The 10,701-nt window shown below is 48.4% G+C and overlaps 1 protein-coding gene across 1 annotated transcript in view; it reads right to left on the bottom strand.

Moving 5' to 3' along the window:
• Positions 1-3,015: 3,015 nt before the first annotated feature.
• The window catches only part of LOC110507396 (protein jagged-1b-like), a 47,541-nt gene continuing 39,855 nt past the window's right edge, over positions 3,016-10,701 (bottom strand). Inside the window, exons 7-13 of the mRNA XM_036964866.1 lie at positions 9,717-9,836; positions 9,442-9,555; positions 6,872-6,985; positions 5,325-5,438; positions 4,989-5,212; positions 4,753-4,903; positions 3,016-4,639 (exon numbers count right to left, since the gene is read on the bottom strand). Of these exons, the coding sequence (XP_036820761.1) occupies positions 4,200-4,639; positions 4,753-4,903; positions 4,989-5,212; positions 5,325-5,438; positions 6,872-6,985; positions 9,442-9,555; positions 9,717-9,836 (1,277 nt within the window). The 3' untranslated portion in view covers positions 3,016-4,199. The remainder of the gene's footprint in view (positions 4,640-4,752; positions 4,904-4,988; positions 5,213-5,324; positions 5,439-6,871; positions 6,986-9,441; positions 9,556-9,716; positions 9,837-10,701) is intronic.

Raw genomic sequence — 10,701 nt, 5'->3', positions numbered from 1 at the left:
AATTGATAAAATGGTATATACCGAATAACACAGAGTTTCTTCGCAAGACTTCCGGGAACATCGCAAGACTTCCGGGAACATCGCAAGACTTCCGGGAACATCACAAGACTTCCGGGAACGCTTGCGAAACACACCAAGCAGACCAGGCTGGGATTTTGGGTTTAAGAAGTCAACGAGAGAAGGAAAACATTATTCCATAGTTGTTAATTTTCTCTAAATCTAAAGGCACAACCTAGATTCTAGCCAATGTTTTAAGTAGTTGAACATGTTATTACTCAGACCTTGTGAAGGTGACAAACTGACATGTTTTCATTTTCTAAAAATAACTTTATATCGGAGTGCCTTTGATGTGACGGCCTGCACGTGAGCAGTTAGGCGCGAGATGACCGTTAGACCCGATGACGTGTTTCTGTGCATGAACTTAGCTAGCCAACGTCGCTATGACATCGACTACAAGCGTGATCAGGGATTTCTACTGGAGAAGCAGTTCCTGGCTTCATGCTGTACTGTCTTTGCTAGTAAAATGGTTGTGTTTTTAAAGATACATAGGACTGAAATATATGTTTTGGAAATATGAACATTCATGAAAAGGGCTCTAATCTAAATGGCACAGTCTCTAAAAGGCCACAGGCCTCTACAGGGAGTTTAGTCCTCGCGTGCATAATCCTATCCGGCATGACAGGCAAGGCAGAGGGGCAGAGCAGCTAAGGGACCAGACAGGATCGAGTTCTCGTGTGCCTCTGGCAGTACTAGAGGGGCAGCTGATAGCCAGTGTCATTTTAGAGAACCATGGGGGCCAGGAGGGTGCCTGCTCTTGTCCACGTAAGGGGCTTAGGTGCCGCCCCGTGAGGAGAATGCACAAGGACACAAAAGTAGTCTTGGGCCACCCCATGGAACGCCTCAGGTGTGGCAAAGGACCCTCTAACTCAGCTGGTGCAGGTCTGCTGGGGCCCATCCGTTGGCGGTGAATACGATGCCTGAGGCTGGCCACGGCTGGAGGCGGTAGCTCCCCTACTGCGGCACAGGATGGTGGCACACCAGTCACAACTGTCGTCGGCAGCTCACTGGCTATAAGCAGGATTACTAACTTGATTGGCCACTAGATGGTGTTACAGGACCTATCCTTTCTTCATGGTTCAGTTACCTCATGGTTCTCTCATACCTCTGAAGTCATTGTCAGATGATAAAGCTTCAGCAAAACTCCGCGAGGACCCTTTTGAGATGATTCTACATGCCCTGCTGCTTTGAATATGAAGAAAGTGAGATTTGTAGAGTTCAATTTCAGTTGGAGGTGTCAGAAGTATCTCCCAAAAATGACACTTTTGAGGGACAAATGGTTTGTATTTATCACACCTAACCCACAAGTGTGAGTTGTGTTCGGGTCGGTCGTTCCACCGATTAGGTGCATTTTGATGAGTGTAGCCCTAACCCTAACCCTAACTTGATTTCATCCTATTTTTACATTCTGCATAAAGAGCACATGTTCAACTTCATAAAAAACGGGTAATTTAAAAAATAAATAAAAGTAAGTTCCTATTCAGTGCCAAATAAAGTAACAGGGTTGACGATTTCTTCTTAAATCAGCCATAAATCCCCTTGTGACAGGGGGAATGGAAGCTTGTTGTGTGCAACAGGGAGGGGCAATTGAATGCAAGCTTCCCAAATAAAAGTATAATTGTTCAAACATTTCTAACCTAACTTCAATGGGTAACAGGGTTGACTTGTTATGCTCGAATCCCTTCGTTTTCCACCACAAAACCCCAGAAAACGCCCCAAAAGAGAATAACATGATTGGAAATAAAACCATGAGGAAACCTGTAGGAAACTTGATCATTTCAACATGACTAGTTTCAAGCACTCTAAAGCTAATTTCTGACAAGAATATTGAGGCCAGAACAAACACTGCAGGTTTACAATAGCTGCTGGTCTCTGGTTCCTCGAAATAGATCGAGAGGAACTGGTAGAAACATTGGATCCACCCTCTGTGATTTTAACCTTGACCCCCAGTTCATGGATTCAAAGCATCTGGGGCATACATATAGGCACCCAAGAGACGCCAAGTGGACAAACTCACACTCGAGTACCATTGGACTGAACAGCCAATAGGATACATCACCATAAATGGAATGTGTAATATATACCCTGCATTAGTATGATGGCAAAATCAATGGATGATCAATGAACAAGGAGCTTGAAACTTTGTACAATGAGGAACTTTGACCTTTTCTGTATGTATGGTTGATGATGGGTGGGTTATGGAGTCATCCTGAGCTGCACAGCAGGTGTGAAGAGGTCTCTACAATGCAGTGATTTTGTGTGTGTGTGTGTGGTACAAACTCTATTTCCTACATTTCCTTGTGGCCAGGGTGGGGACGGGAAGCCCATGGTCATTTCCACCCTTTAGCCTGTCTGAGAAGGGCAAAGGTCACATTCGTCATAGCCATACGCCTGCTCACTCTAACTGCGGTGACCTCTCACTTTCTCTCTCTCGCAACACACACACACATATAAATCACATATTTATTCTCACTGTATTGTGAACTCACTTACAGCATCTTTTGCTCTCTAACATAAACATACAGGGACACACACGCTAAGAAAGTCCCTCACAGGCAATTAAATCATTTTGGGATATCAAAGCCGGCCAGGTGTTTTATCTTTATTTTTTCCTGGCACAATTACAATCTCTCTGTGTGTGCATGAGTGTTTGTGTTAGGTTTGAGTGATTGCTGTGGGGTTGTGTATGTGTGTGTTGCGTGATCTGGTGACACAGACATGGTTACAGCCATGCTCTCAATGATGGAATATCCTTTCTGGCCTCCCAGTACTGGTGGAATAGAATGGATCTACTAGCCATGGAACTGCATGACCCATTCAACGACTTGAAAATGTCTTTCCTTCCTACCTTTCCTTGATAAACGCACTGATCTACCGTGATGGGATTGTTGAAAGCTATCTATTCACCTATCCATTTGTGTTGGATCTGAGACACAAATAACTCAGGTGACACAAACATGGATTTGGAAGGTAAATGCACTTTAATTACGATCCACACCTGCTGGCAGCCCCAGACGAATGGAAGGAGAGAGAGGACAAATAGCGCAAAGTAAAACAGCGACATTCAGAGACAAACCACAGTACAAAAAAAACCCCCAATATCAATATGTACAACATATATACAACAGAGCTATTTTACACACAGGTATAAAAAACATTTGACATCTTTGACAACCGCAGTGTGTTACAGAGACCGCACAGGCAACAGTGTTGTGTTTTAACTCCGTTCTCTCATGGTTCAAATGGATTGGGGTCAGGCTCTACTCTCTTGTCTGACCTTTCCCTCTTTTTTTTTTTTTTTTAAATCTAAAGCTTGCATTCATTGATTCTTTTTTGCTCTTTTGTTGCTCCTTCAGTCATTTTCTCTCTCCCTCCTGGCAACAGGCATGATGGTCTGTAATGCTTATCACACACACACCTCGCACTGTCACGCGTACACACACCTCGCACTGACCCGCGTACACACACCTCGCACTGACACACGCAGACACAAAGACACACACACACAATAATTACACCACAGTTTATCCTTCAATAATTAATGTGGAAATGGACTAGTTGGAATTAAAAATCACTTTGCCCTTCCCTCGCATCCCCTGTCAGTTGCCTTCCAGCCCAGGAGGCCACAGTGCAGGGCCACAGTCTCTGTAGAGGTTCAGTTACAGATACCACTAGCAGGCCATCCAGGCCTTCCAGGGCAACCAGGGCAGTGGGGTGCCTACAGAGGGATATTAACACCTGGGGAATGGCTCAAATGGCTCCTCACAGTTGTTCCCATAAAACACAGAGACCCTCAGACACAAGCCAGACTCTAACTCAAGGCCAACCTTCATAAGATTAGCTCCGGGGTCAGCAGGTCAGAAGTGCATGATGTCATAAGTCGGAGGTTAAAGTTCACCGCCATGCTGTTTCTTGATGATCTGCTTAGCAACCCCGTAGGCCCAGCATTCTACACCAATAATATATGCTATTTAGCAGATGACAATCTCAGCTCACAAAAGATGAGGAGTCAACTCAGAGAGGGATGGGTCGGGTGAGGTCATCACCACAGGAACCTATGCAGCATGGCACAGCGCTGGGGTCCAGGGCCAGGCAGAGAGAAGTGGGCGCAAAAATAATAAAAGCCTCTGACAGTTCAAAGGTCACACCTCCAGTTCCTGATTGTCTGAGTAGTGGAAGCGGTTGAGCTTCTCCCTCTCCAGGTTGGAGATGTCCTGTTTGGCAGCGGGGGTTGAGGGTTTGAGTGCAGGGGAGGGGTGTGAGGGGGCCGGGGAGGGGGGCAGAGTGAGCTCGATCTCCTCGCAGCAGCGCAGTACAGGGACAGGGGTGTGGGCGGTGGTGTTGGGGGTGAGAGGGGGCAGGAGGGGTGCGGGGCGGTCCAGGTTTCGGACGAGGGTGACCAACTCCCTCTGGTTGTTGATGCCCTCCTCCTGGGGCCCGCCCTGCGTTTTTTTCCGTCGTCGGTGGAGACGGGAGAGGAAGAGAGCGCAAGCTGCGCAGCCGCACGCCATTAGTAACGCTGACACACCCACCAACACCATGTAGAGATTGACCCCTCCACGAGCCGGGTCTGACATGGCACCTAGTGAGAGACAGAGAGAAATAAAGAGAGAGAGGGAGACACGTTAGTTAGTTAACAAACACACCTGTACACATACATAATGTGAAAAGAAATCTCATCCCACTACACCTCACCTGGACAGTGTTGGCCATGACAGGGGTCCTTAAGGCTTGTGCACTCGTTACCATAGTAACCCTCGGAGCAGGCACACATGTACCCCCCCTCGGTGCTCTGACAGGACACCCCCTGCTGGCATGGGTTGGGATTGCACAGATCCACCACCACCTGGACAATATGAACAAGAACAAAATATGTGAGGAGGATACAGAAAGCCAATGGCAAGATGACGAATCTGAGAATGGAGTCTGACCTCGCAGTACGTCCCTGAGTAGCCGATGGGACAGCTACACAGCTCCGCCCTGCCCTCCTTGTCCACACACTGGCCTCCGTGCTGACAGGGGGTGCTGTCACAGGGACTGGGGCCAGTCTGGCAGTGCTTCCCAGAGAAACCAGGCACACACAGGCAGCGTGAGCCTGACACAGAGTCCTCACAGTGACCTCCGTTTAGACACAACCCCTGGCAACTGCTGTTCCCTACAGAGCAGAGAGACATCTAGATCAGCACACTCAATCACATAGACAGACCCACACCCACACACACACGCACACCATCTTTCTCCATCCTTGACCTTGACCGTATACTCACTAATGTCACAGTTTGGCCCCGCCCAGCCTGGCAGGCAATCACACAGGTATCCGCCAATCAGATTACGGCAGGAGCGGGCATGGACACACACACCCATGTCACACTCGTTGGTGTCTGTGGAGAGAGATGGGAAGTGGAGAGAGAGAGAACCCATCAATAAAATCACTGGCGGGGTCTCGGGACAATTTTTTTTAGCTTGCGCCAATTTAAAACAGCGGTCCTTTTGTCAGAGTCTGGCACAACTCACATCCACACGGTCACATATACAGAGAGCAATAAAACCTGTGGTCGCTGAAATGTTAGCCCAATAAAGTTCAATCAAGCCAGAGGCTGTGTGTGCGTGTGCGTGTGTGTGCGTGCGCGCGTCTCTGTCTGTGTGTCTCTGTGTGTGTGCCTCTGTGTGTGGGCGATTCATCCCCTACAAAGAGACCCCAGGGAGCTGAACCACTTCCGGTGTGGCTATAGAAGCAGTAGTGTCGCTGTCACCTCCTCCACCAGACTCCAGAGTGTTGGTGCTGAGAGAGGGGGGGGGGGGGGGGGGTGTGACAATGTCAATTAGGAGAGAGGAAGCAGTCAGGTAATAGAAACCCTGCTGCTGTCAGCCCCATAAGGATTTACCACCAGGGGTAAGAAAGAGCAGAGAGACAGGGAGCGTTGACCTCTGTAGGAACAGAGGGGATTCTCAATGACCCACACAGTGAAGGACTGGGAAGGGCTCAGAGACAGAGAGAGAACTATGTAAAAGTATATTCTCTGTGTGTGTACTGAGTCTGTTTTTCCCAGATGGAGGGTCAGGATTTTTGGGAACCTATCCTGTGGGTCTGAGCTCAAACCTGGGCTGTGGTGTGTGTGTGTGTGTGTGTGTGCTGAGTGCAAACAAGTTAAATGTGAGCAATGTACCGCGCGCTATGAAGTGGAACTGTAGGGGATTATCAGGTGTCAGTGTGACATATGTGTGACAACACAGAGGGATATAAGGAGACTGTCATCTCGATCTATGTCTTCAATGATTATGTTTAAATATAACCTTTGATTAACTAGGCAAGTCCGTTAAGAACAACTTCTTATTTACATTGACGGCCTACCGGGGAACAGTGGGTTAGCTGCCTTGTTCAGGAGCAGAGAGACATTTTTTTTTTACCTTGTCAGCTCGGGGATTCAATCTAGCAACCTTTCGGTTACTTGCCCAATGCTCTAACCACTAGGCTACGTGCCACGGACACTATGAGCCCCATCTTCTGTGTGTGTGTGTGTGTGAGCACGTTTAACTTGATTCGATACAAAGCCTCTACTGAAGTATCGTCTGTCATTAGAACTAATATGCATCAGGGCTTTGGGGAATTTCTTCTGAATATGAGAGTGCTTGGGGGGGGGGGGGGGGGGGGGGGGTAATGGACACAGTGTAACATTGTACGCATACCGAGTTTGATCCGGGGACTGTATTCTCTAGCTCGAAGTGCTTTTGTGTGGATATACCGAGACGTTATCTATACAGAAGAGATTTCTCTTGTAGATTACTAGTGTTCCATAGCGTCCATCTCACTGACCTAGTCGGCAGGTTCTGCCAGTCCAGCCGGGGGGGCAGAGGCACCGGAACCTCTCTGGAGACTCCTGGCACGTTGCTCCGCGCCCACACGGTTTTGAGTCACACTGCCGCACCACTAAAAAGAGACAGAAGTCAATTCATCAACCGGTTAGATCAACAAAATCATTTGATCATACAGCCAACAATAAAAGAACCAGTGAGCAGTGAACATGAATCAACCAAACAATTTGCCAACCAACCAATGGTCGAGTCTGCGATTCGTACTTACCCTTATTCTCTGGAAATGTTTGTCCTATTATTGCTCGTTTTTGTGCGGTTGTTTTGGCTTTCTTATTTGCGCGCATGACGAGTCGTTCTAGATGGGAGTGTCTGCTAAAAAAAAAAAATGACTAGAATATAAATGTAAAAATGTAAACGTCTGGGCAGTTGTACGTTGTGTGGTGTTGGCGATACATGTGCGTGTGTGAGTGTGTGTGTGTGTGTGTGTGTGTGTGTCCCTAGTTGTTCTGTCGGTATGCGAATGCTCCTGCGGGCCTTGTTTTCCTTTCCCCCTATTCTCTTTGCTCTGGTTCCTGAGCAAACACTGATAAATAAAATCATCCGCTGTGCATTGTTCACACCTCACCGGATCTCCTCTTTCCCATCCAGAGACAGACGGATAGGGGAGCGAGAGATAGGGAAAGAGAGAGAGAGAGAGAGAGAGAGAGGGATAGGGGAGAGGAAGGAGCAGCCACGCCTCGTTCCACTACTCTGGAGAGGAATTCAAAAACAGAGAAAAAGGGGAGAACATAGAGAGAGATTGGGAAGAGAGAAGAGGCTGGCAAGGAGGAAGTGAGAGAGAACGCGTCAGTGGGAAAGAGAGCGGTAGGTAGGGTGAACCCATAGACTAACATTGGCAGTACGGCAGTCGTCGTTTCTCCATGCACACAGCCACATTTTTCCTCTGTCAGCCCCTCTCTCGTAACCCTTCCAATTGACCTAACCCTGCAGTCATACCAGTTTCCATGATCCTGACCCTAGCCCTGCACAGTAACCCAATTCAAAGCCACCACAGCGCAGGGGGAGACTCAATAACAAACCAAGTAACCACTAATTAATGTTCAATATATAAATCACGTCGAAAAACAGAGCCGTGTTGTGGTTCCCGACATCCATGCCCTAAAACTCGAAACGTTAGTCTGTCCCCCAGAGTGTGTGTTTGTGTGTGTGCGTGTGTGTGTGTGTGTGTGTGTGTGACTTCATGCTCCCACCCAGTGACAAACAGTAGATAGATAGTTCAACTGTAAGCCATGTTGTCAACAAACACTCCATGAATAATAGCATTCTAATTGGTATCACCACTACAATGTAATTGCCTTGAGGATTTACATTTCAACATGGGGTCCATTGAGAGCGAGAGAGAGAGACAGAGAGAGAGGGAGAGAGAGAAAGACAGACTAAATTGCCTTCTTTCTTTGAGCACAGCCAGACTCTCATACTTTCCCACACACTTTAAAGGAAAATAAGCAGTGATATAGACAGACAGACAGACAGACAGACAGACAGACAGACAGACAGACAGACAGACAGACAGACAGGGAGGGAGGGAGACATAGAGTACATGTGGACCCCTCCCTCCCCCTTCCCATTTGTGACTCTGGGCTATGGTTCCCCTCTGTCCTCACCGAGGGAAGGAGATCACCTGTGACACCGTCACCATAGTGAACAAACATGGCGGTGAAAAGAGAGACAGTGGAACGCCGCATGTTTATACAGACATCTCTGAGATACCCGGACGTAAAATGAATGCACGTATGACTGCTTTGGATAACAACTAAAAACATCTGCTAAATGGCAAATATGATATGATTATTATACATGATTATATTATCGTACGCTGTGTGACTGCTTCACACACACACACACATAAACACACACACACACGAGAGATCGCTAGATCTTCGAATCAGAGGCAGGACCAGACTGACACTGTAATCCAACTAAACATTTATCACCTCAATGCCCCCCCCGTAATGATGAAGTGGAACATTCTCCAAGCTGTGTGGGCCCCTGTTAACTTGTGGGAAAAAGGGGGAAGGCAGACAGGGGTGATTGGTATTCTAACGAAAGACCAAGCGCCCATCTTACCTTAAATGCTTAAGCCTGTTAGCTAATTGGCTATGTGAGAATCTCCGGCGAAGGTCAAAATATATCCCCACCGCTCCTCATTTACCCTAAACACACCCCATGTTGACATGCGCAGTTTAGCAGGCTCTACCTGTTTTGAAGGGACACACACACACGTACTAGACTCACCGAATGGGTCCTGGCTGCCGTGACTGTGCTGACCTGGGCTACTTATGTGAGTCCCACACTAACACACTCAGGGAAGAACACTCCCTGTTTCTCTGACACACACAACAACTGACTCCATGTTGTTCATGTGTTTGTGGCGCAATGAATTGTATCGGGCATCTGATTACTGCGTTGTTTGTGTCTCATACCGGACACGGATTAGAATCTGGGCATTGGCTCTGCTCCAATCACAACCAGTCGCGGGTAATCTCAGCCGTGCTGATTGGCGCTAATTACCGTCTGCGCAGGTGTGTCCGGTCCAGCTGTCGGCACAGACACAGTTGAAACCCGAAGGGTCCTCCGCACAGGTGGCCCCGTTCGCACAGGGGGAGGAGAGGCACGCATGCTCCACTGAGGAACGGTGGGAGAGACGGGGAAGGGAGGGAGAGAGAGAGAGAGAGAGAGAGAGAGAGAGAGAGAGAGAGAGTCAAGTCAAACTCAAAGCCAGGCAAATTCAATCATGAACCTGGTCGCTAACTGCCCACGTGCTACAAGTAATGTAACGAACTCACCGATATCACAGTTGCGCCCGCGGAAGCCCTCTTGGCACTCACACTGGTACTCGTTAGGCTCTGTGTTGGAACAGGTGCCCCCATTCTTACAGGGTCGGTGGGTACCGCAGTAGTTCAGATCTGAGAGGTAAAGGGAGATGGGGGAGACGGCAAGGGGGGAGGGGAGAGAGGCAGCAAGAACGAGTGAGAAGGGGTACAGTGGAGGGGGGAGAGGCAGCAAGAACGAGTGAGAAGGGGTACAGTGGAGGGGGGAGAGGGGTAGGAAGAGAATGAGGGATGGAGGGATGACAAGAAAGAGTAAAAAGAAGGGAGAGAGAGAAAATGTTACATGGCAGTTGACATGGGAAGAAAAGTGACAGAGAGGGAACGGGGGAGGAAGATAGAGAACAAAAGAAAAAGATTCCTCTCCCCTCTATATATTTTCCCGTGTCCTTGATCCATCTGGTCTCAGAAGCACAGAGTGGCAATGCTACATTGGTGCGAACACACACACACACACACACACACACACACACACACACACACACACACACACACACACACACACACACACACACACAGACACAGAACAAAGCGTTCTACGGCAGTCGACACCGAGGCGTCCTCACCAGAAACATAACATAAAACTGATAAAGAGAGAAGGCACACACACACACACACTCCCCCCAGAGTGAGTGAGTGAGTGAACCCAGGTTGGTGTGGTGTGGTCCAGGAGAGAAGTTGCCTGCCTGGGGCCTGGGTATGGGCTCTGTGCATGAAGGAGGGCAGCCAGATTAAAGCCCAACTTTCTAATGAACTCTCTCTCTCTCTCTCTGTCTCTCTGTCTCTCTCTCTGCCGTGTTCAGCTCTCTTTGTGACTGAGCCTCTTTACAGGCGACCTGAATGGAGGGACAGGGAGAGGCTCAGTACCCCACTGTGCTAAGCAGGACCCAACCCAGCCCAGCTCACATTCACTTTACCCAAGGCTATCGCCTTTCCCCTCACA

The sequence above is a fragment of the Oncorhynchus mykiss genome, chromosome 27 (genome assembly GCF_013265735.2).
Source record: "Oncorhynchus mykiss isolate Arlee chromosome 27, USDA_OmykA_1.1, whole genome shotgun sequence".
In the NCBI taxonomy this organism is placed as follows: domain Eukaryota; kingdom Metazoa; phylum Chordata; class Actinopteri; order Salmoniformes; family Salmonidae; genus Oncorhynchus; species Oncorhynchus mykiss.
The sequence above is the reverse complement of the archived record's forward strand: the minus strand, read 5'-3'. Positions and strand labels throughout refer to the sequence as shown.